This window comes from Chlorocebus sabaeus, unplaced genomic scaffold (genome assembly GCF_047675955.1).
Source record: "Chlorocebus sabaeus isolate Y175 unplaced genomic scaffold, mChlSab1.0.hap1 unalloc_scaffold_217, whole genome shotgun sequence".
In the NCBI taxonomy this organism is placed as follows: domain Eukaryota; kingdom Metazoa; phylum Chordata; class Mammalia; order Primates; family Cercopithecidae; genus Chlorocebus; species Chlorocebus sabaeus.
In genome coordinates this window covers 216,912-243,075 of record NW_027327501.1, presented here as the reverse complement: position 1 = coordinate 243,075, position 26,164 = coordinate 216,912, and the positions used below count along the sequence as shown (strand labels likewise).

Here is a 26,164-nt window from a genome sequence, read left to right as displayed (position 1 = left end):
TGGCTGATGCATTACTCTGTCCTGTAAGCTTGATCAGGTCACATCAGAAACACAGTAGGTGGGTGCCACGCTGCCGTCAGGTGTCGCGAAGGTGGCGGTGACCACAGCATTGAGAGTAATTCCTTGTCATAGTGCCCCCCCCCCCCCCCACGTACCCAGGGGCCCGGCTGTGTTCGGTCTTGAGAGTTTTATGCTTTTCTGGGCAGGGTCTCCCCCGTCTTGAAGCTTCCCTCCCCTTTTTTGGAGACTGAAGGAAGGAGAAGAGGAGCGATAGGGAAGGAGGGGAGAGAGGATTTGCAGCAATGGGTCCATTCCCACAGATTTCAATGTGGAGTTAAGGAGCCGAGACCTCCCCCACCTGCCCTCTTGTGTGCCTCAGGCACCAGGTTACACACACCCTCTGGCTTCCAGTGAGGGCTTCTTGGAGAAGCAACCAGCTCCCCGCAGCCAGTCTTGGTCAGTCCTGAGCTAGGGCATTCCACAGTAAAGGAGTGACATCACCTGTCTGAAAAGCATAAGGAGCCCCCCACGTGATGGTGCTGACGGGGCCACATCCTGGGCACCAGGCCAGCGAGTATCTCCAGATAAGTGTTTCTGGCTGGCAAGCAGGCTGGCATTTGGATTGAAGTCCTGCACAAACTGCCATGGCCAGAGCCTGCAAGGCAGAGCCTGTACAGAGCAGCCCAAGAGCTGGGCATGTGCTGGGCCTGGGTGGACGTGGAGGCCATGCCATGGGGCGTGGGGGACCCTGCTCACAGCTCACCTCGTGGTCGCCCAGCACTGACCCATCCACCTTACCCTCCTATCCACCACGCTGTGAACTCACCTGCCACAGATCTCCACCCACTGTCGGAAGCCCTCGGCCCACACGGACTCCTGGCCTTGGGATGCTTTGGGTTGCACCAGGGCTGCAGAGCCTGGGTCGCTCACTGTCCAACTCTCCTGGGGCGATGTGGGCCCCGCCCTGCGTCCCAGCAGTAGCATTTCTGCAGCAGATGTGGGGATATTCACAGGAAGAGGGACAAGTCCAAGTCCATAAACAGTTGGTTTTGCCGCCAAGTGGATGACAAAAATACCTTGCTGTGTGGGGCCGCTTGGAGGTGGGAACAGTGAGCGTGTAGACCTGTCCTGCTGTTACCTTGGTTAACACCTTGAGGTGGAGTCTGGGAAACCCCGGTGCACATGGGCTCCAGAACCGCTCCCCTTTCTGACACCAGAGCCCATTTCCCAGTGGAACCCCAGAGCAGCAACTCGGGCTCTTGCTCGCCTGTGTGGCTTTGTGTGCGGCTTCCTGCCGGTGAGCAGAGATGTGGCGTGGGGCTGAGTGTGGCCCGCCGGTAATCCAGCTGCCTGCCTCCTTCCCTGCCTGAGCGTGGAGGCTGCCTCTGCACGATGAAGGCTGTCACTTGGTGTGGTCCTTACAGCTGTGTGCCCATCCCACTGATCGTGGCCTGCCTGCAGGAAGCTACAGGAATGGCTTTGCCTTTAAACCTGCTGACCGCCCCGGCCTCCCTTACCCACGATGAGATGCCGAGAGCTGAGCTGTCCCGCTTGTGACTAACTCACCACTGCCTGCAACCTGCTCTGCTGCCTGCCTCACCCCCACCCTGCTGTGCTGCCTGCAGGCCTCCCCTTTCACGAGGACCTGGGCTGTGCCCAGGCAGTCCCCTGTGTCGCTGAGGCCTGTCCTGCTACCGCACGGCCTCCAGAGCTCCCCTCGGCCCCTTGACCCGCATGAACCGGCTTCCGCTGGTGATTCAGACACCTTCTGTCCCTTCCTGGACCTCAGCGCAGGCCCTGGGGCTGGCAGGTGAGCACCCAGCACCCCCCGCTAACTGCTTGGCCCTGCTGCTTCAGGCTTACGAGAGCGCGTGCGACATGGCCGAGGCGTGAGGCCGCCGCCAGGAGCTTTGCATCCACCTGTGTGTGGTGCCGGCCACGATTAGCAACAATGTCCCGGGCACAGAAATAAGCCTGGGCGCTGACACTGGCCTGAATGCTGTTGTCCAGGTAAGAGAACCCCGTTTCCTCCCATTGCTTTCTTTCATTTATTTTAGCAATTTGTTTTTTCTGTGCTAAGAATGAGCCAGATTTATTATTACTCTTCTCCACCCACCCCCACTCTTTATTAGCTTGACTTTATGTCGATCACACTGGCCAGAACAGGGTAAATTTTTTAGCTTCTCTGCCTTAGGGAGAATCTGTCTTTACTGACTAAAAGTGAGATGATATATTCAGTCCTAGGGGTCATGTTTCTATCCCACCTAGACTAGGGGAGCGGTGAGCACCATTTCTCTGGAGCCTGCCTCTCCTGCCTGCATTGACTAGCGAGGCTGCAGGGCCAGCTGTGGGAGCCTGCAGGAAGGGGTTTGAGTGCGTGGTACGTAAGAGCTCTGGGACACAGCCGTGTCCACTGGGGGCCGCTGCCTGGAACCACAGCCTTCCTGGTGAGATGAGAGGTTCTTGAGAGAGCTGAAATCAAGTCCTCCTGGGCAGGCAGCTTCACCAACATGTGCTATGGGAGGAGTGGATCCTGCTGGTGATGGGCGTGGTGCTGACAGCCACATGGTGGCCCCTCAGGTCCCTGATAAGCTGACCCACCTCTATGGTCATGAGCTGGACATGAGGACCTGTGGGAGTTTCACAGGCCTTTGCTGCGGAGAGGGTCCTCACTCAGCTGCAGATGGGACGGTGGCCACCTTGGCAAGTAGGGTCACATCAGTGGCTTGTCCGCCTTGTGCCTTCTGAAGAGCAGCCGCTGTCCTTTACCTTAGATCTTCACGTCCAAACCACCTCCGGAGTTTGCGGTGAAAACTCCCAGCCCTGTTGGAGACTCCTTAGTTCAGCTTGGCACAGAACCTCGGAAAACAGCAGTTCTGTTCCGGGTTGTTCCTTCAGAACTGACTTCCAGTGCAGGGAAGGGAGCGGAGGGGCCGTGAGGTCGGCTGCAGCCTCCTGTGCCTCCCACTCGAGCTGAGGGCCATCTCTCTCCTGGGCTTCTCCTTGTCGTGTTCCCTGGTGCTGTGCTGGCCTTGCAGAGGCTGGCCCAGGCTCGTTCCCTGGACTTTCTTGGGCCCCGTGCTTGTCCCCTGTTCATTGAATGCCGTTAGGTTCGGGCCATCGCTGGCTTAGCTCTCCTTTAGCACCTTGTAGATGTCCACACATGCTTCCACCCTCGCACCCCACACGTGACGCAGCACAACCCCGGCCAGCGGCTGTGCTTTGCTGCGGGTCCCTTGCTGTAGCAGGGATGGGACCCCCACCCCCTGCCCCGTCTGGCCACCGACTTCAGTAGAGGCTCGGCTGCCGTGAGGGATAGCAGTCATGGGAAAACTGGCCTCCCTGCAGATTCACAGAGCAAAGTGGTTCTCACAGAGAAGTCAGTGGCTTTTTTCTACCTTAACGCTGTAGCAAACGCCACCTTATCTTTCACCACCAATTTATAGTTCTTTACACCCACGGAGCAACGTGCCGGTGATGTTTGAACTGTAGCCTGGGCTCTCGCTCCCATGGGACTCCTTAGGGAATTTCCTAGCAGGATCGTGTGTGTGCCCTTGCAGGGGGTTGTGTCTGCCAGGCACATCCCATTGTGTGGCAAGAATGGCTGAGGTCACAGGCTCTGCCTGACGAGTGCGGCTCACAGCTGCTGTCCACACAGGGCCACGCTTGGGATCGGCTTTTTTCTTGTCAGTGCTACTTTGACTAATTGCCTGAGGCACGGCTGGAGTGACTTGCTATTTTTAGAGGCTAATTCAGGCTTCAGATGCCATCTAGGTAATGAGGAGAGAGTTCAGGAAAGCTGTATCTAAGCTCCAGCAAAGGCGGGTTCTTCCATCCCAGCTTTCACTGCGTTTACAATGAGAGGAGCACACGGTCGGGGGCGTGGCTCAGGTGTCAGGGCTGCGCTGTTCCACGCACCCACAGCAGCAGCCTGGCGGGAGCAGAACTCAGACACTCTCGGGCACAAATCAGCCTCCTGGGAGAGCTGTTTTGCCTGCGGAATTCTTTTGCCATTAAGTGGTTGATGTCATTCTTTGAATGAGTGACAGTAATTCCCCACCTCAGGGTGGGCTGCGGGGGAGATTCAGTAGGAAAAATAACCCATGAGGCTTTGTGCCTCTGGGGGTCCTGACGCCCCACCCACATTTTCCTTCCCATGCCCAGGATTCTCTAACACCAAGGGCAAGTCTTAAAGCCTTATGGCATCTTAAGTCTTAGATCGCAATTAGAGAGAGAGCCGGTACAGGTGGAACAGTGACACCCTCAGAATTCTGCACTGGCCCTTCAAGAAGGCAGTTGTGGGCTCTTTGGACCCTTGACGGGCTTCTGTCCTCTGTCCTTCCTAAGCACAAAGACAGGAATTCTTCCCATTGCCTGTTTCTCTCCCCACCTCGGCTTCTACACAATGCAAAGTGGCCCGCTAACTAGAGCCCGTGTTCAGTTTTGAATACATCAACCAATTATTTTGGGAGGAAAAGAATCTGTCAAACGAAGTATAGGTTGGAATGGTTTAATCAAGCCTGTGTTTATTCAACAAAGTGCGCTTTTAAATTTCATCCGAGGCACTCAAGTGAACATTTCCCAGTGGGTGTTAAACTTTCGGGCACAGCCTCTCATATGGCTCCCAGTCTCAAGTCCACACCCCCACTTCATGCTTTTACTCTTGGCTGAGTCCCATGGAGGCCGGTTAGGGAATCCTGCAGGATCAGCCCTTGACCTGGACAGACGGATGGACAGACGACTGGCTGGGGAATACTGTGCTTATGTCATTCAGTGACAAGTATTTCTTGAGCGCCTGCTGTTTGGGCTCGGCCGGGTCCTGCTGATGGTGCAGTGGTGTGAGCCCAGCCCACCGTTCCTGCCCTCATGGAATTTGCAGCCTAGTGAGGACTGCAAGTCAAATAACCACGAGGTAACTGCAGGGAGAGACACCGGGGTGATTTCTATGAAGAGAGAACATGAGGTGTCCCGAGAGCCCATGACAGAGGGAACTTTGCGGTCCTAGAAACCAGGCGGTGTTTTCCTGAGGAAATGGCATTTCCCTCTGGGTCAGAGCTGAGGAAGGTGCCTGTGTGTGTCCCGTGGCCGCTGTGACCCTGACCATACACCTGGGGCTGGAAAATAATACTGCCTCTCCCACAGCTCTGGAGGGCAGGAGCCATGGACTGAGACCGGAGTGTTTGCTCCAGGAGAGTCCCTCGTGGCCCATTCAGGTGCCCAGAGCTGCGGGCCTTGCACGCCTTGTTCCCTGGCGCCGCCTCCTCCCATGTGGGTGTGCAGCATCCTGCTCCAGGGCCTTCAGCCTCTGCACCCCTCATCTGCCGATGCAGGTCGTGGCACTTAAGGCCCACCTGGGTAGTCATCAGAATTCACCTTTATCACCGCATGAGGGAACAGTCCCAGGTTGCAGGGATTGGAACCGGGATTCCTTTGGGGGTCGCTCTCCCGCCCACCACTGTGCCTGAATGTGACGCACACGGCGGCCAGCATATCCAGAGGCCCCAGGAGGACCTGGGGTGGCTGGAGCTACAGTGGGACCTGGTGTCAGAACCAGGCGAAGCAGGGATTCTCGAGAAAGGCTTGACGTGTACTTGAAGTGAGCAAAGGGTTTTGAATGACTGGATCAGATTTATGTTTTTTATAGATGGGTCTCCAGTCTGTGTGAACAGATTGGAGGGTGCCGGGGTGGGAGCTGAGGCACAGGTAGAGGCCCCGCGAGGTGGGGTCCAATAGCCATCCCCTCTCCCCTCCTTGGCTATTGGGAGCCATGGTGGACTCATAGCCTGTTTAAGATATTGTGAGTAATATTGTCTCCCCCTCTGGAAATAATGAACTCTTTCACAGACGGGTGTACACCTTCAGTGTATTGCTCAGGGAACAGTGATATAATTAATTATTAAACGTCAAGAATCGATTGTAATAATTATCAGTAATACTATCAATTAAAATTTTACCATTAATATGGATAATTATTTTAAATAGATGATGTCAAATTACCGTTTAATAATTATATCATTTATTAATGTTACTAATTTTTAATATTATCGTTTTTTGCCAGCATCACTCAGTATTGATTTAAGATTAATTGTTGATATCTTTATTTTATTAATAGTGTTAATATTAATACTCATCGTTAATATTTTTAATCAGTATTAATATTTAGTATCTTTATTGTCATTATTAATCTCGATGATTAACATTAATTTGTATTATATTAATATTAATAATAGACTTGTTCCTCATATGCGGTGGGTAGAAGATGATATTCCTCCCAATATCGCAGAAAGTGTACATTCCTCTATGATGTTTTTCCTAATAACCAGGGGATAGAAGATGATATTATTGAAACTACCGCAGTCTGTGTACATCCTTTCGATCATCTTGTTCCTTCTATCCAGGGTACGAGAGGATGATATTACTCCCAATATCGCAAGGGACCTGGACCTCCACTGTGATATTTTCCCTCACATCCAGCCGGGGAGAGGAAGATATTACCCCTCATATCACAGGGGTGTACATCACCTTGTGATGTTGTTCTGTATATCCTGGGATGGAGAAGATAATACTAATGGCAATATCGCAGGGGTTTTACACACCCACTATGCTATTGTTCCGAACAACATGGTATGACTCCCAGTATCACAGGAGGGGTACATCCTCCTGTGATATTGTTTCTTATATTCAAGGGGAGAGAATGATATTACTCCCAATATCGCAGGGGTTGCACACACCTCCTGCGATATTGTTCCTAATATCCCGAAGAGGAGAGCATAATATTACTCTCAATATCTCAGCGGGTGTACACCTCGTTTGTAATATTTTTCATAATATCCAAGATGGGAGAGGATGATAAGACTCCCAATAGGCCAAGAAGTGTACATCCGCCTGTGATATAGTTCCTAACATCCAGGTGGGGATAGGATGGTATTACTGCCCATATCGCACGAGTTATAAAACCCTTTCGATATTTAGCCTACGATCCTGTGGGGAGGGGATGATATTACTCCCAATATCAAAGGAGGTGTACACCCCCTTGAGACACTGCACCCAATATCCACGTTGGGTGACGATGACAATATGCCCAATATCGCAAGGGATGTACACAAACCCTGGGATATTGTTCCTTATATCTAGAGTGGGAGAAGACACTATTACTTCCAATAACACAGGGACTGTGGCTGTACACCCTTCCTGTGATATTATTCTTAATATCCTAGGCAAGAGAGGATGATACTACACCCAATATCGCAGGGGGAGTAAACCCACCCCGTGATGTTGTTCTTAATGTACTCAACCTCCCACCTCCAGGGATATCGTTTCTAATATCCAGGGGAAGAGAGGATAACATTATGCCCAATATTGCAGGGGAGTGTGCACACCCTCTCTGATGTTGTTCCTAGTATCCAAAGGTAGAGACAATGATGTTACTGGCCATATCGCAGGGGGTGTACACCCTTCTGTGATATCGTTTTTGACATTCAGTGGGGGAGAGGATAACATGAATCCCAATATCGCTGAAGGTGTACAGACCCCTGTGCTGTAGTTTCTAATGTACAGGGATGAGACAAGAATATTGCTCTCAATATCACCGGGGGTGTAACCACCCTGCCCCCTGTATGTTGTTCCTGATATGCAGTGGGGTGGAGGCTGATAGTACTCCCAATATCCCAGAAGGTGCACACACACCTGTGATATAGTTCCTAATATTCAGCGAGAAAGAGGCTGATTTTACTTTCGATATCGCAGTGGGTTTACACCGCCCCCAACCCCGGGGTATCTTTCCTAATATCCAGGCGGGAAGAGGATGACATGGCTGACAATATCGAAGGGGGTGGACACCTCTACTGTGATATGGTTCCTGATATCCAGGGGGTGAATGGGTGATATGACTCCCAATAACGTAAGAACCGTACAGCCACCCTGGGATTTTGTTCTTAATAACCACAGCGGAGAGATGATATTACTACCAACATTGCAAGAGGTGTACCCCCCTCCTGTGATACTGTTTCTTATATCCAGGAAAGAAGATGGTATTACTACCAATATTGAAGAGATATACAACCCCTATGGGATATTGTTCTAAAGATACAGGTTGAAAGAGGATGAGACTCCATCCAATATAACAAGGGGTGTACACACCTCCTGTGATGTGAATCGTAAAACCTAGGAGAGAATGATATTGCTTCCAAAAACACACGGGGTGTACACCCACCCTGTGACTTCGTTCCTGTCATCTAAAGGAAGAGATGATGATACTAGTCCCACTACCGGAGAAGGTACACACCCCTCTGGGATATTGTTCCTCATAACTTGTGGGGGAGAGCATGATATTATTTCCAGTACGACAGTGGCTTGACACCCAGTCTGTGATATTGGTTCTGCACACCAAATCTGTGCCCCTCATTTCCCATGCATTCTCTCCACACTTTTGGAACCTCGGGGGAGGCTTTGTCTTTGGTTACAGATGAAGAGACGAAGGGTCTGAGAGGTTAAGCAAGTTTGTTACTGGAAAGCAGTTCCGATCCAGACCCCAAGAGAGGTTTCTTGGATCTCACGTAAGAAAGAATTCCGGGCGAGTCCATAAAGTGAAAGCAAGTTTATTAGGAAAGAAAAGGAATAGAAGAATGGCTACTCTGGCCAGGCGCAGTGGCTCACTCCTGTAATCCTATAACTTTGGGATGCCGAGGCAGATGGATCACCTGAGGTGAGAAGTTCGAGACCAGCCTGTTCCAACATGGCAAAACCCTGTCGCCACTAAAATACAAAACATTAACTGGGCGTGGTGGCAGGTGCCTGTAATCCCAGCTACTAGGAAGGCTGAGGCAGGAGAATCACTTGAACCCAGGAGGTGGAGGTTGTAGTGAGCCAAGATCACGCCACTGCATTCCAGTTCAGCCAATAGAGCGGGACTCCATCTCAAAAAAAAAAAAAAAAAGAAAGAAAAAAAGAATGGCTGCTCCATAGGCAGAGTGGCCCCAAAGGCTGCTGGTTGCCCTTTTTCATGGTTATTTCTTGATCATACGCTAAACAAGGGTTGGACTATTCATGAGTGTTCCAGGAAAGGGGTGGGCAATTCGCAGAACTGAGAATTTCTGCCCTCCCTTCTGAGACCACGTAGGGTAACCTCCAGATGTTGCCATGGCATCTGTAAACTGTCGCAGCGCTGGTGGGAGTGTCTTGTAGCAGCTAATGCATTATAATTAGCATATAATGAGCCGTGAGGAGAACCAGAGGTCACTCTCGTGGCCATCTTGGGTTTGGTGAGCTTTGGCGGACTTTACTGCAACGTGCTTTATCAGCAAGGTCTTTATGACCTGTATCTTGTGCCGACCTCCTATCTCATCCTGTGACTAAGAATGCCTAGCCTCCTGGGAATGCGACCCAGCAGGTCTCAGCCTCCCTTTACCCAGCCCCCATTCAAGATGGAGTCGCTCTGGTTCACGTGCCTCTGACAAGTTGGCCTGGGTTGAGTGTTCCCTAGTGTGTGGTGGTTGGAGCTGTTCCTAGGAGTAAGAGGTATTGCCAGTAGGAAACAGGTCTCTGTTAGCCCGGGGGCTGGCACTCTGCACCAGTATGTCGGCCTCATTTTAGTGGTGACAAAACTGGGGCTCAGAGACATCAACTCCCTCATCCCGACCCCCAGACTGTCAGTGGTGGGCTGGGGTTTGAATGTGGGGCTTGAAGACCCATCATCTCCTCTGGTCCCCCAGTCTCTTCTGCCCAAGAGGAACAGGATCCCAGGATCCAGGCCCCTCATGGCACCAGCCAGGGTGGGTGGAGATGGGGAGGCAGAGTTCCAAAGCCCCCCGGACTCTGAGGCAGGTCAGGGACCAAGAGCAACCCGGACCTACGGGCCCCACCCTGAGAAGAATGGCTGCCGGCCCGGCCCAGCGGGCAGGAGGTCTGTGTCCTCACTCAACGTGACGGCGCTTCCGGCTGCTCCAGCCAGGCCGTGCTGTCTTCAAGTTTCCAATCATGCGGCCTCCTCTCCAATTCCCAAACCCAACCCACAGAGACAGCGATCTGGGGTCTTCGTGAGGTTTGTCAGCAGCTCTGACCCGCTGCTGGTTCTGGAAAGCTCTCTGCTGCCCCCTGCTGGGGAGGCTCAGGGTAGGGCTCTGGCTGCAAGCATGGGGTCCCAGAACCTCCTGGCTCTGTCACCTCTGCTGGGTGGAAAACCAACCCAGGATTGAACCAGCAGATGGGTGCCTGATTCCTTATTATCAGAGCTCCGCCTAATGGCAAGTCTCTCTCCGGGCCTCAGTTTCCCCTTCCATTAAACGAGGGGCTTGGGGGATACCAAGGAGGGGTAACTGCTTAGTGAGGATGGGAGGTTTCTTCTGGGGAGATGAATACATTTTGAAACTAGATGGCGTGAGTGGTTGCACAGGACTGTGAATGCACAAATGCCACCACATTATTCGCGTTGAAATAGTTGCATGCGATGTGAAAGTCACCTCATTTAAAGTGTTTAAAAGAGGGGCCTGGGAGAGTGCAGTGTACGTGAGAATCAAGTGAGACACCCATAGTCTCTGAACCTCTGTTTTCTTGTGTAAACTGGCAAAGAGACCGTGTGAACTGTGTTCCCTGGGGCCAAGAGATTCCAAGAAGGAAAACCTGGGATTCCTGGCTCTGGGATGAGGGCTGGGGGCCAGAAGGGGAGGGGCATGTGAGGATGGCTGGGGTCAGCCCAGATAAGGCTTTCAATACTGGGTAGCAGCGTCTACACAGGCGGAAATCCCTGCATCTCACTTCCCGCAGGGCTGACCAGTGGCCAGAGGTAGGACTGGCCAGGCTCGGCCCAACCAAGTCTGGGAGCAGAGGACACTAAGTGAGGGATCCCCGTCGCCACCCTCACTGGCCTGTGGCTCTCCTGACACCACAAGAGAGCTCCAGGAGCTGACCTTGGGTCCTAATGGGGGACACCTTCCTGGCTGCAGGCTGGCAGGGTGGTGTGGTGGTCAGTGTACTGGGCTCTTCGTTTCCGCCCCTACCTGCTGTGTGACGGTGGGCCAGACACCTAACCTCTCTGTGCCTCTATTTCTTCAATGGAGCCCCCACATTTGGGCACAGTGGCCTGAAGGTTAAAGGCAAGAGCAGCACGAGACCTGCAGTAAAAGCTCTGAGCAGGGAGAACAGGGAGCTGCCCAGGGAGTTCCACCACCATCTCCCCTCTGGCCGCCGAGGAAACCGAGGTTCATGGTGACCTGGCCCAGGTCTGTTGGACTCAGGGTCCTTCTCATCCCCAAGATCAGAGGGCTGCCACCAGGGAAGGAGCTGGCCCCTAGACCCAGCCCAGGAAGCACACAGGGAAGGATGCCCTGGGGACTTCGGTATGTTATTGCAAAAAAAAAAATTTATTGCTATATGAACCCTGCTTTCATTCCTCCATTTCCCAGAAAATGAGCCACGGGAGACACCAGGAGAGGCAGGAGACCATCCTCCTTGCACAATACCCACTCCCTTGGATGCTGTCCACAGCGAGGGTGGCTGGGGTCAACCAAGGGGCCCACCCGCAGGGTGGCAGAGGAGGTAGGTTGACCCTGTGGACGTTGAGCTCGGTGGCAAAGGTCCTGGCCCTCTGGTAGAAGAAGAGCGACTTCTCGCTGTCCAGGAGGAAGTTGTGGGAGATGGTGGCCAGCCGCGTGTAGATCTTCAGCTGTGCCTTCTTGTTGCCCAGGTCCACGGCGGCTGCCAGTGCCAGCTGGTAGTACCTGGCTGCATCAAACGGGTTCTGAAGGAGACAGGCCATGTTCAGCAAAAGGGGGACTCGGAGCCCATCTTCCCAGAGGCCATTCCTGTCTCCAGGTCATTCCACATGTCCAGCCAATGCTGGCTCACCCCATGAACCCCGAAGCCTGTGACACTGCTGTGGTCTCAGCTGCAGGAGGTGGGGACGACCCTAATACCCCTGGAAGACTTCCTGACTGTCCCTACGCCCCACTCACCCCAAGCCTCCTGCCCCAGTGCCACCCTCTCTGCAGGCAGTGGCTGCTTTCCCCATGGGCTGAGGTCAGGGCAGATCCTGCTTGCTCTGAGAGTTCCATGCAGGACCCGTGGCTCCAAGCCACAGCAGGGGCACAGTGTTGAGTGACCCAGGCTCCCCTCTGGCCCCTGTCCATGCTGACCATTTCCAGGCCCTCCACGGGCCAGGCCAGGTAGAAAACCATCTCTAAGGTGTCCTCTTTGGCAATGTTCCCTGAAATATTGACAGAATGTGACTCCCCAGATATCCACTCCCATTGTCAATGCATCTTTGGCTCAAACTCACCATCGCTGGGATGGGATGCCATCTCCCAGACCTCCTCCTTGACCCTCCCATCCCCCACCCGGCTTCTCCCCAGGCTCCTCCTCCACATGGGGGTCACCTAAGGGACCTCTCTAAGACCCATGCCTGGCCTGTCCCTCTTTACCATCTCAAGATGGCTCCCAACGACAAAGTCCAAGATGCAGCAGTCCATTCCCTCACTGTCCCACCCCACACACGGAGCAGGGGCGTGAGAAGGCCCCAAGTCACCGCCACTGCTCATCCAATGCACCCGGCCCAGCCGAACACTGGACTCTGTGCTGGGTGCGTGGCTGAGCCTAATGTCCTTGCTCCCAGTCTGAGGGCCTCGGGAGTGAACACTGACCACACAGGGTGGCCCGGGCTGTGGCAGAGGGAAGCCCAGGAGGTCCCAGACTCAGCCAGGGGTGAAAGGCAAAGGCTTCCTGAAGGGGTGGGGACTTCCCAACTAAACAGGAAGGAGCCAGCCAAAGCATATGTCTCTACATGTGCCTGTGCGTACGTGTCCCTGTGTGTGTGCGCACACCTGTGTGTGCCTGTGCGCATTTTCATCTGCCTGTAGTGTGTACAGCAGCTACTGAGTGGCAGGCTGAGCCAGGACACACCTAATCCACCCTATTCCAGGGCTCACTCTCATGTGTAGACTAAAGGGGACACCATTTTAGAGGCAGTTGGCAAAAATGCCCATTTACCCCTGCTTCTCTGCCAACCTTCCAGGTCCCATCCAGCCCGGCTTTTTCTCCCACTCCTCTGGGCCCTGGGTCCAGAGCCTCCTATACAAGGAGGAGGGTGTAGCCTTGGAAAGACAGCCGCCCTTGGGGAATTCCAAGGGGGCCTCCCTGTGGGAAGCTGGCCTGCGCTGACAGCATAGTCACGATGAGGCCCAGAGGGCTGTGCATGGGAAGGAGGTGAAGGAGGCCACTGTCCCCCGACCCCAACCATGGACTTTGGCCTCTCAGGTACTACTTGGCGCTTTCCTTTCTCCTGGACAGGCGGAGTGGGCGGCAGGCTTGACCAAGAGAGAGAAAGGCCTCCTCTGGGAGGCCCGTCCCCCTGGGTCCCAGGCAAGCCCCTGAGCAGTGAGCAGCGTCCCCCTAGGCCTGACACCTGGCACCTCCATGTCTGGCTGGGACTTGGGAGGCCACAGGGACCACATCTGACCACCAGGTGTCGCCAGCACTGGGCTGAGGCATATCGGGCCGCTGTAGGCCTGCAGTGGGGGATACAGGGCAGGGTCTTAGGGCTGCCCCGCTCCTCAAGTTGTTCTAAGGCCTCCAAGATCTCGGCCCCTGGACTGGAGTGCCCGGGCCCCTCAGCCCATAACGAGTACTGACGCGGTGCCGGTGTGATGCTAAGGAAGGGCGGTGCCTGCTGGGCAGAGGGGTAGAGACACCCCAGGTCTGAGTCTGCCAGTCCCAGCTCTCCAGCCCTGCAAGGCTGGGGCAGACAGAACACAGCACGTCCCCTCCAGACACACCCGACCCAGCAAGGCCTCAGCCTGGCTGGCTGGGGCCCCGCCCCACTGCACCTGCCCTGAGCTGGGGTTTCCCTGTTTGTGAACCCAATGGTAAGATACTGGTCCCACCCCACCCTTCCTGGGTGATGTGAAGATTCAAGGTGTCTCGGGACTCCAGGAAGGAGTTGCTCCGTGCAGGCTGGCACCCTGCGCAGGCTTCCTAGAGGAGGTGCCAGGATTTGGGTTGGATCTTGCAACGTGGATTCAATGTGAGGATGATGCTGTCCTCCGAAATGTCCTTCTCCCGACCCTATTTTCTTTGTTAAATGCACCTTGACACTTGACTGTCAAGACTCAGCTTTGATGTCACCTCCTCCAGGAGGGCCTCCCTGACTACAATCCTCCTTCTTAACCCAGAGGCCACCATTGCCCACTCATGTGTCAGCCTCCCTGGCTGAGACTGAGTTCCTGAGGGTGGGGCCTGGCCATCTTGGGAGCTGAATTGTATCTGCTAACCTTGCTGGCTCCTCCAGCCGGGCATAGAGCTCCAGGGCGGCCACTGGGCCATTTCTAAGGAAGGCTGGAACCCAGGCCTCGGGGCTGGGTGGAGATCCCACTCCAAGGGGACTGGGAACACCCCGAGCCCTGCCCCTCCCTCCCACCTTCAGGTCATAGAAGATGATGTCACGGAGCATCAGGTACACCTTCACGTAGTAGAGGGTCTCCTCGTCGAACCCCAGTGGCAAGTTGCAGAGCTACAGGGTCTTGAGGTAGAAGTGCTCCGCCAGCTTGTCATGGCCCAGCCGGTGGTGCAGGGTGGCCAGCCGGTGGTAGGCCACGCGCTCATTCAGCCGGTCCCCTGGGGTGCAGGCCAAAGGGACAGGTGTGAGGACGTGGCTCCCTGGGGCAGGCAGGGCACAGGCCCCTCAGGAGCAGGTATACAGACCCCAGGCAGCACTCGTGGCTTGCCTCCAGGCACCTGTGGTCACCTGGGCAGCTCTGGCCATTCCCTTCTGGGTTCCCAGACTCACTTTCCCGTCTGGAAAGCAGAATTAATAAGGCCTGCCCCTTTCTACTGTGAGGCTTTGGCAAAGTCGGACCTGGATGGCCCAGCTCTGTGTCTACACATAGCCACCTGCCTTTGCTCACTGGTTTTAACCAGGGGAGCCCATGCAGTTCAGGTGCTCCTGGGTACCCCAGCTCCAGGCAACCCACAGATGTGACATCTGACTCCTCCTGGGTGTGTCACGATCAGATCCCCCTACCTTGGGAAGTCAGCTGCACACCTACTGTGTACTGGTCCACAGGACACAAGGCACTGGCACATGTGGCCTGCCTAGGGTTCCCTGTCTCTGGAGGGGGACAGACGACCCTGGCACAGCACCAGGGGATGCCCGGCCTTAAGGGGCAGACTGCTGGAAGGGGAACTGGGATTTTATCAGCCAGAGAGCCGTGTGGTTGATGACGGTGGGAAAGGCACAAGACAAAGGGAATGTGCCACTCAGCCTGGCACATACAGGGACCAACGAGATGCCTGGCATGTCTGGAAGGCAGAGGGCACACTGGGCGGCCCTTGTGGTCAGCAGCGGGAACAGGCAGAGGAAGCAGAAATCAGGCAGGCAGGGAGCTCTGCACTGCGTGAGAGACCTCGGGCTGTGCCCCACAGCCGGACGGGGAAGCCAGTTGGGCAGATCTGCCTGCCTGGACAGGAGACCAGGAAAATGCAGCAGCTGTTTCAGCTCCTGGCCTGCAGACCCAGAGGCTGGGCTCTGGCAAAGTGTGGGTCCTGGCAGGGTGGGGGCTCAGGGGACGTACCCAGAGTGATGCTGAGTGCTAGGACCATGTGGGCAACCTCCAAGCTCTCCTGTGGCTTCTCCATTGTGACCAGGAGTGCCACCAGCTTGCTGCACAGCTGTAGCTGCGGCTCCACCCTGCGGTTGTCCGTAGTCACTGCCAGGGGCAGGGCCTGGTCCTACCACACAGGCAGGTGGGGTCAGGTTTCCCACAGCACCCACCTTGCGCAGCGTCCTCGTCAGAGCTCAAACATGTGCTTGGAGCTTCCCACACCCCAGCTACTCCTGCACCTCGACACAGCTCTGTGCTGTGGGATAACACATAGTTCAGACACCCAAGTTGGGGGCTGAAGAGTCACCTGAGGCCCATCCAGCTACTCCCGACAGCCTCAAACCAGCCTCTCCCACCTGAGCACTGGGGGTCTGACTGGGGGGAGCCAACACTCCTCTCTGCTCTAGAAACACCACACTGATCTGTGCCCAGGGCTGAGCCACACTGTGAGCTCAGAGGAAAGGAGAAGTCGTCCCACTTCGGGGTACATGCAGACCTGGGCCTCCCACTGATATGCTGTGTGTCCTTTGACATGTCCCTGTGCCTCTCTGAGCCTCAGTTTCCTCATCTGGAAGATGGGGACAGGACTTCCCACTCATGGTTGCTTGAGGTCATCAGGTACAAGGGTAGAGCAATTGTCACGTCCAGGCTCCGAGCGTTTTTCCCGGGCAGCGGCATGGTCATATGCCTCAGACCACCAGGTGCCCCACTGAGGCCCACCCACATCAGCCCACAGGCCAGCTCACTCGGTAGAAGGGCATGCCTTCCTCCTGCTCCCAGGGCCCATTGAAGAAGATGTCTCCAACTGCCTCCAACAGCTCCAGCCCCAGGTTGGGGTCGCCTGTGTGCACGTCCACATTCTGTGCCACCTGAAAGGAGACAGAAGTTCGCTCCAGACCCACACCTAGCAACGTGGCTACGCGCACCTTTGCCAGCCTCTTTTCTCCCACACACTACAGGTACACCTGAGCATTTTTCAGACCCTGTGCATGGAGGCTGCCCCCACCACTGGCATGAGGACAATGAACTGATGCGCCTGAGTGCCAGGAGGTGACTGAGCAGCTGCAGCCCAGGAGCCCGACACCTGTGAATCCTACCACCAGGGGTAGCCCTAGCCCACTCCCCCTGCACTCAAACCAGTCTCCGTGGCCCCTAGATTGCTGGGAGCCCAGCCCCTGTCTCCTTTCTGCGTTGTCACATCCCTGCCACATCAGCAGTGTTTCAGTGTTTGTGGGTGGGCCTGGTCCCCTCTTGGCCATGAGCTCTTGATCCCTCTCCTCAGCTCAAGGAGGTATACAGCAGGTGCTCAATAATGAAAGCTTCACCAGGCTCCTGGGCTTCACAATTTGTACCAGATCACACAGTGTTTCGGAAAGCCTCTGAAAACAGCCACTATGATAGATTCATTTTGTAAGGAGATGTGCCACGTGTCGCTTGGAGCAAGTTCTTCTGTGTGTTAACTGAGTGGTCACATTATTTGAGGATGTGCTGTATACCAGCAAGTGCTGTGCACTGTGAGGGGCCGCGCCTCTGCCCTCAGGGAGAAGATGCTGGCCACCGGAGGAGGATGTGAGGGAACCAGTTGGAGGGAGGGAAAAGGCACACAACAGGTGCTCAGCAGTGGCTTAGGAATGAGTGGATGGATGGATGAATGGATGAGGAGATGAAGACACATGGATGGATGGAAGGGTGTGTGGATAGATGAATGCTTGGATGGATGGATGGATGAATGGATGGATGGGTGGGTGGGTGGAATGATGTGTGTATGTATGGGTGGGTAGATAATGTATGGATGGGTGGAGGGTAGATGATGTATGTACATGTGGATGGATAGATGGTGGACAGACGAATGTATGGATAAACAAATGGACAGATAGATGAATGGAGGGATGCATTAATAGGTAGATTGGTGGGTGGGTGGATGGACGAACGGTGAATGGATGGATGGGTGAGAGGACGGATGAATGGAAAGATCAATTGGTAGGTGGATGGATGATGGATGGATGAACAGGTGAATGGATGGATGATGGAAGGATGAACGGACGAACAGATGGACGGATGGTGGCTGAATCAATGGATGATAAAGGGATGGATGGATGAACAGGTGAATGGATGGATGGATGGAAGGATGAGCAAGCGAGTGGATGCATGATGGATGGATGGATGATGGATGGATAGAAGAATGAACAGGTAAATAGGTGATGGAAGGATGAACGGATGGGTGGATGGACAGGTGAATGGATGGATAGACGGGTGAATAGATGGATGATAAAAGGATGGATGAATGATGGATGGATGAAAGGACAGACGGATGGATGATGGATGGATGGATGGAAGGATGAACAGGTAAATAGATGATGGAAGGGTGAATGGATGGGTGGATGGACAGAGAGTGAACAGCACAGGAGTCCTCCTGCATCCCTTGCCACTCACCTGGATGTACAGGTCCACCAGCTCGCTCTGCCGCAGGAGGTAATAGATCTTCCCTGCTTGCAGCCAGGCATGTGCCTCCTCTTTCCTCTGGAGGTCAATGAAAATCCCCAGACTTCGTTTGGTGTAGTCCAGAGAGGATTTGTAGGCCCTGGAATCACTGGAATCAGACACAGGTGTCAGAACAAGGGCTCTCATCCTCCTGGAACCAGTCTGCCTCCTCCCGTGGGTCTGATGACAGATGAATCTGGCATGTGGGGACTGGGAACGGCCCTCTTGTGTGTGCAGTGTTCTGCCCTTCCCAGGCTGCTGGGATGGCCAGAGTGAACACACACGGCATGGAAAAGATGAAGGACATCCTTCTGAGGGAATCGAGCATCATGCTGCCCTGTGGCAGGAGGAGTGTGCTAGTCCATCTCCCCTGCCTCCCAGTCATGGCCTGTGTCTTCTCCAGACGCACCAGGAGCCGTTAGTGTTCAGAGGCTATCTAGGTCGATGGTTCTCAAGGTGTGCAGGCATCACAGTCACCCGGAGGCCTGTCCTTATAGCTTGCTGGCCCTGCCCCCAGAGCTTCCGGCTCCACAGGCCTGGGGCAGGCCCTAGAACTCCCACTTGCCACAAACTCCTAGGTGACATGGATGCTGCTCTACTGGTCCAGGGACTACACTTTGAGAAGCATGGCTCTAGCACACTGTCCCATTTTCCTTCTGTGAACTTGAGGCCAAGACTACAGTCAGTCTCCCAGGTCCCTATGGAATCTGGCTCCTTCTCTGCTCTCTCAGTAAGTCCAACACTCAAGGGGCTGGGACTGCAGCAATGCCACTGGGCCCTATGGGTGGGGTGGCCAGGGCCATGGTTACCCCACCAGGTCAGGATGCTTGGGGGAAGCTGACTAGGCCAAATATGGGATGTGAGACCTTGAAACCCTGCCCCAGGGAAGCAGGTGACACAACTGGCTCTGTCTTCTGTGGGAGAGAAGCCACAGGTGGCTGCCGTGGTCACATTTAAGGGGACAGACGAAGCCCAGGAGTGAAGATTCGGGGCAGGCACAGGTAAGATGACAAAAGCCACCATAGTAGGAAGAACAGCCCAGAGTGCACCTACTGCCTCTGCTGGGGTTGAGGTGACCTTTGCCCCAACAAGGGAGGCTCAAGCTGGGACTCATGGGCCAGCAGCAGCCCTGGGATGACCCCAGGCCGGCCAGCTCAAAGCATCTGATGCCAAAGCACCAAATGATCAAAAGGAGAGGGGCTGCTGGGCCCTGGGCCAGCTTCCCTGTGCCCTTCTCCCTGCCCGCCCCCACCTCCACCACTGCAAAGCCAGCCCTTACCGCTCCGTGCCCAGGGACAGGTAGAGCTGACTGATGGTCTCCAGGAGCTGCCCCTCCAGCACCTTGTCGGCCACCTTGCGGGCCAGGGAGAGCTGGAGATCGTGGTAGATGACATACTGGGCCTCGCTGGGCATGACGGCGCTGTAGAAGTAGCACAGCCACTGGACGGCCCGCAGCTGGTCTGGGCAGAAGACAAAATGGAAGACGTTAGTCTCCCAGCATCGAAGCGAGGCTGGCTGGGCTCAGAGGCCCCTGCTTGCCTCCTTCACACCTCTGTGAGCCTGGGCCCCATAGGCGGGGCGCCTGAGCGCAGACAGGCCATGCACCTGTGCCAGGGCAGACGCCAAGCACACTGTGACATGGGCACATCTTGGTGCAGATGCTCATGGTACAGGCCGGCCTTCTTTACAACTCCCAGGGCCGAGGTTGTGGATGGACACAGAGTGAACAGCAGGGGCTTGGCACCTGCACCAGGCCATCTATTTCTGCTTCACAAAGACCCTCTGGCCAGGATCAGGGCTGCCTTCAGCCTGAGCTGATGAGGCCAGGGGCACAAGTGGCCCCTGTCACAGATGGAACCCTGAGAGAGCAAAGCCAAGCATCACGTCTGCCACACATGGCATCATGTTGGGGGAATGGGATTCAAAGCTGGCCCCTGGCGTTCCCACACATGCTTCTCTCATGCAACCAGGCTCCCTAGCCACAGGCTCACTGGCCTCTCCCAAAGCCTGATTTTCTAGTGTCAGAAACATTCCGGAGATTAACATAGGAAACCAGGTACGCCGAATGGACATCTGTCACACACGCCACCCAACAACAGCCGAATACACAGTCCTCTCGAGCACCCATGGGACATTCCCCATGACAGACCATGTGCCAGGCCACAAAACGAGCCTCAGTGAATGGAGAAGGACTGAGACCAAAGCAGAGGTGTTCTTCAGCTGTACTGGCACAAAACTGGAAATCGACAGTGAAGGAAATGTGGGAAATTCAAAAAATATGTGAAAACTACACACTCCTAAACAACCAGTGAGTCAAAGAGACCAGCAGGGAAACCAAAAACTAATTTGAGAAGAATGCAAACAAACGCACAGCCCCGGCCAGTGCGGTGGCTCACGCCTCTCATCCCAGCACTGTGGGAGGCCGAGGCAGGAGCATCGCTTGAGTCCCGGAGTTTGAGATCAGCCTGGGAAACATGGTGAAATCCCGTCTCTATATTTAAAAAAAATACAAAAATTAGCCGGGTGGAGTGGTGCACATCTGTAATTCCAGCTACTCGGGAGGCTGAGGCATAAGAATGGCTCTAACCTGAGTAGAAGTTGCAGTGGGCCAAGATTGCACCACTGCACCCCAGCCTGGGCAATAGAGCAAAACTCTGTCTTTAAAAATAAAAATAGCACAACGTATCAAAAATTCCAAGATGCAGCTAAGGCAGTGCTGAAAGGGAAATTTATAACTGTAAATGTCTACATTCAAAGAAAGAAGAAAAATCTCAAATCAAAAACCTAAACTTCCACCTTGAGAAACTAGAAAAAGAACTAAACCCAAAGTGAATAAAAGGAAGAAAATAATAAACGTGAGAGTGGAAATGGAAAGTAAAAATACAGAGAATGGAAAAACAAAAGAGACAACAGAACCGAAGGTGGGTTTTTTGAAAATAACACAATTGACAAATTGTTCACTAGACTGACCGAGGAAAGAAAGACGGGACACAAATGACTAAAATCAGAGACTGAGCACCATGGCTGACGCCTGTCATCCCAGCACTTTGTGAGGCTGAGGTGGAAGGATCGTGAGGCCAGCATTCAAGACCAGCCCGGGGGAACATGATGAGACCCCATCTCTAATAAAAATGAAGAAATAAAAAATTACAAACCCAAGTTTCTAAAATCAGAAATGAAAAGGAAACATTATTGCCGACCTGACAGAAATAAAAGGATTCCACGAAAACACTACGAACAATTGTACACCAACAAACCAGACCATCTAGACACAACAGCCAAATTCTTAGAAGGACACAAACTACCGAAAGTGACTCAAAAATGACCCCAAGGAAGCATGTGGGGTATCAGCCCCGCCCTTGGCCTCCTCGATCGTTCAGCGCAGGGTGGGGAGACAGGGAAGCATGATCCCCGTTCCCTGGCCTGCATTTCCAAGTCTGAATCCCCCAGCACCCCGGGGAGGGCCTCGTAGGAGGAGGTACCACAGGCTATTGTGCCAAGAGCCACTGGAGGCTGCAGTGGGGGCTGGGGCACTGGGTTCCTGGAAGGTCTCCTTCCAGTAAGAGAATGTCCCTGGGGAAGAAGCCTGGGTCTGAACCCCCCAACCCTCCTTGGGCAGATGTGTGGGACCGGGGCCCCTTCACACGGTCCTTTCCAAAATCTTATCCCTCCTAGGGCCAGGAGTGGGTGCCAGGCCTGTGCTGGAAATGGGCAGGTTTGGTCACAGCCCCTGGGGCTCTGGTCCAGGTCACAGGAGGCACCTCTGAGTGGTCTCACTATGCCATGACAAAGCGCTGCAAGACAGAGGGGACCCACAACAGTATCCCTTGTCTCAGCAATTTCCCTGGACTCAACTTCCTCATCTATTCTCTGTGGCCTAGATTTCGGACAGCCCTGCACACCTACTGTCCGTTCACTGCTCAGTCTGCAGTGACTGTTCGATAGCACTCCATGGCTCCCCAGTGCTCTTGGGGAAAAGGCTAAGCCACAGCCTGAGGTCCCAGGCCCTGCTTAGCTCTCCAGAAGAGCTTCTCACCATCCAGCACCCAACCCACCCCCTCCCAACTCTGCACCTCCCTGCATAAGCCCTGTTCACTCATCCCCGCTCCCACCCCACTCAACCCCGCTACCACTCCCGCTCACTCACCCCCACTCACACCCCACTCACTCTCCCGCTCACTCACCCCATCACACCCCACTCATCCCCGCTCACACCCCCCCACTCATTCCCACTCACTCCATCACACCTCCACTCACTCACCACCACTCACACCCCACTCATTCCCACTCACTCACCCCCACTCTCTCACCCCTAGGCCTTCACACAGGCTACACCACCAGCCTCTCCTCCACCAACTATTACTTGACTAAATGCTCTCAACCCTCTGGTTCTAGACTAAAGAGGCTTCCCTAACCCAGGGCCAAGTGCTGCCCCGCCATCACGCCATTCACCCTTTTGTGGCTTCTGTGGCCTGAAGCTCACATTCCCACGCTCAGTCTCTGCCACCCGAGGACCCCACAAGCCCCATTTGTGGGTGGGGCCTGGCACACTGCACAACGAGCTGCTTTTGCATGAACTGCTCTGCGGCTTTGGGCAATCACCCGCCCCCGTGTCCTCTGTGAAGTGGGATGACAGGTGCGCAGGCTGCCAACATACCAAGCAGATAACACGGGCACAAGAACTGGTGTTCAGGGCCTGGCTCATGGTGGGGCCCGAAGTCCCAGCGCAGCCGAGCCTGCCTTGATCCCAGGGTTATGTCTAGGAATTCCCAGCATGCAGGACTTTCAGTGCCCAAGGCAGGATGGTCCCTGGGCAAACCAGGAAGAGCTGGCTGCCTCAGTAGGCCACAGAGGGCCTGGCCCTGCATGGGAACCGCCTGTCTCCAGGGCGCTTGCCAACATCTGCTGCTGGACATGGCTCAGCACTTTCGATGGTAGAAAAACCACCACTTGTTTCTGAATCATAAACCCCAGGTGAGCCCTGACCCGAGTGGCCCCAGAAGGCTCACAGGAGGAACTAGGGCACTCACTCTCCACATGGCCTATTTCTACGGTGACCAGAAGGGCCCACTCATAGTAGCCCTTGCCCTGCTGGGCTGGGCCCTGGCGGGTGCAGAGGTGGCCCAGCTGCAGGAGTACGTGGGTGAAGTCTCGGCCACACTCCCTGCAGGACAGCCTCGAGAACAGCCGCATGGTCCCCAGGAGGTAGTGCTGGGCCAGCCTGCTGGCACTTGCATGCAGGCACAGGGTCCCGAAATTGGCCAGCACCACTGCCTGGTTCCTCCAATGGCCCAGGTCCCAAGCCGCTCATAAGGCGCAGTAGTAGCCCTCAGCTGCCTGCCTCGTCCGGCCTGTCCTCTTCACAGCCACGGCCAGCATGTTGGCCATTACACCCTCTGGTCCTCTCTGGCCACCACTGCATCCTGGACAGACTGCAGGATGTTCAGGGTCACCAGGCTCTGTCCATGAAGCACGTGAAGCCAGGCCAGGGCCACCAGGCAGTCCACGATGGCACGGACTCTGGTCATGAAGAGGCCAGCTTTCTTGGCCGCCCCTCGGGCATGTGCCAGGCACTCAGTCAGCTCCTCCTCGTCGCTAAAGCTGCAGAACATGCCGCTCAGCCATGGCAGTGCCACGTCGTACAGGCCACAGAAGCTGGCCTTGTACCCGGGGGCGTTCAGGAACAGCAGCAGTGAGCTCAGGGCCTCTGGGTCCTCCCAGTCGTCCTCAGCTTCCAAGAAGAAGGAGGGGTCCTCGGGGTCCTGCAAGCTCACGTTGCTGGATGCCGCACAGAGACCCCAGGACGCTGGCTCCAGGGGGCAGCCTGGGCAGGTCTTGCATTGTTCCAGAACATTCTTCACCTTCGACAGGGTCTCCTGTGGATCCAGGCCCAGACAAGATGGAGGTATTTCTGCAAGTCACAAAAACACCTAGACATATTAGAGTCCGGCAGTGAGTCCTTGGTCCACTGGGGGCAGGGTCCCCCCATCCCTGCCCTCTGTGTCCCCGGCGCAGCTTGCCATGAGCCCTTAAGAATTATGTGCAACGCAAACTCGGGGCCTGGAGCACGTACGAACTCCGGCACTACGGGGACAGAGAGAACACGCAGGCCCGTGGCCCGACTCTCCTACAAAATCACCCTCCTGTCCTGTTTTGTCGCCCACCTGACAGCAAGGTTTTAGGAGACTGTGTCAGAACAGTGACCCCTCAGAGATGCCTTTCCCTTTAGAAAGAATCAAAGCCTTCTAACTGGACCCATGAATATGCAGCACCACAACTACAAATGTAACTTCTGTCAGCACATTGGGCCCCCCGGTGGGGTAGAGGAATCCATGAAATCCTCAACAGCCAATCAGAGCTATGGATCAGCTCAAAAGCTGCTATGCAAAATTGGTAAAGCCACCGACGGCACAGGACAGGGGTGTTGTACCCATGTGCCCAGCTCCGTGCAGGGAAACGGACCATCCCTGCAGGAAGGATGGGAAAGCTTCCAGGCCCCTGTGGCCACCTTCACCGTGGATGGTCTGAAAACCTGAAGCCCACGGTTCCTAAAGGGTTAACAAAGGCCAGACTGCTCCAGCAGCCCACTGGTGTCTGCTGGCTTTGGTGGATTCCTAGCCAAAGCCCCCTCCCAGAGGTGAGCAAACAAGCGCATTTCCTGTTGGAAAACCTGGGATGAAAGGAGGCATTACTGGGAAGGGAAAAACCTAGCTTTAAACCGACCCTCTGTTTCAAGCTCACATGCAAAAAATATGTTCAATACAAACTGCCTCCTTATTCATCTGTAAAGCCTTAGAATTAAAAAAATAAATAAATATGATTTAGAGGCAAATGTCTGACTTGACTACACTAGATTAGCTAAGAAATCGCCCCCACCCAGCAGAGGCACACAGCCCCTCCCAGCCACTACCCTGGCCTCCGGGGCAGCTGGAGAGCCACGTGCGTTTGCTCCAGTGACTTTGGCAGAGGGTGGAACCACCCCCTCCCTGAGGCAAACCTACAACAGCCTTCCCTTCCCCCCTGGCTCCCCTCAGGAAGGAGAAGACCCTTCAGGGACCTCAGTTGAGGCCCCTGCAACCTAAGGCTCTGAATTCTGCTACCCGCTGAGGGCAGTGTGGCCTCCCATCTCTGAGGCAGAGCACAGGGTGAACTGCAGCTTCTCCAGGTCATGAAAAAGGAACCCACAGCTACATGTGGGTCCCAGCAGTGGAAAGGATGCCCCATCTCGGTTGGGGACCAGGCGGGGGTCAGCATGTTCATTGGAAGAAATGTGGGACCTCACGGCCTCCAGTGTCAGAGTAGACGGGAGGTTCAGGCCCACCTCAGGCGATGTCCCTCAAGTCCCCGGCCCACACCACAGAGGGGTGACAGCCGCATCCAATGCCCACCGTACTCACCTCTGTCCCCTCCCCTGCCATTATTCCAAAGCCCAGCTCATAACCAGAGAAGCCTGAGCCACGGGCAAAACCTACCTTGTTCCTGCGGCTGCTCGGTCTCAGCTTCCTCTACTGAGTCTGGCAAGGGAGAACAGAGAAGCAATGAACACCCCCAGCCAGCACCTCTGGTCCCATGTCAGGTTGAGCTGGTGTCGGTGTTGCAGGATGAGAGCATTGCAGGGTGCAAGGGTTGAAAGTCATATCGTCCTCTTCCCTCCTGGATCATGGGAACAACATCACTGTGTGGTGTACACTTTCTGCGATATTGGGAGTAACATCGTCTTCTGTGCCTTGGAATATTAAGGACAATATCACGGGGGGACGTGTACATCTTCTGCAATATTGGGAATAATATTATCCTCTCTCTCCCTGCATACTAAGAAAGATATCACAGAGTACGTGTTCACCTCCTGCGATATGGGGATTAATACCATCTTCTCCCCTTCCAGATATCAGGAAGAGTATCACACGGGGGTGTACGGTGTCTGAGATACTAGGAGTAATATCAACCTCTCAGCCTTGGAATATTAAGAAGAATATCACAGGGTGGATGTACACCCCCTGCCATATTGGGAGTAACATCAGCCTCTCCTCTCCATGGATATTAGGAACAATATCCCAGGCTGGGTGTACGCCTCCTGCTCTATGGGGAATCATATC

At 54.7% G+C, this 26,164-nt stretch overlaps 1 protein-coding gene across 1 annotated transcript in view; it reads right to left on the bottom strand.

The window, feature by feature from the left end:
- Positions 1–11,193: 11,193 nt before the first annotated feature.
- The window catches only part of LOC140711138 (SH3 domain and tetratricopeptide repeat-containing protein 1-like), a 41,428-nt gene continuing 26,457 nt past the window's right edge, over positions 11,194–26,164 (bottom strand). Inside the window, 9 exon segments of the mRNA XM_073014051.1 lie at positions 11,194–11,734; positions 14,405–14,601; positions 15,558–15,714; positions 16,334–16,456; positions 18,021–18,177; positions 19,348–19,528; positions 23,099–23,461; positions 23,464–23,979; positions 25,541–25,582. Coding sequence (XP_072870152.1) covers positions 11,381–11,734; positions 14,405–14,601; positions 15,558–15,714; positions 16,334–16,456; positions 18,021–18,177; positions 19,348–19,528; positions 23,099–23,461; positions 23,464–23,979; positions 25,541–25,582 — 2,090 coding nt within the window. The 3' untranslated portion in view covers positions 11,194–11,380.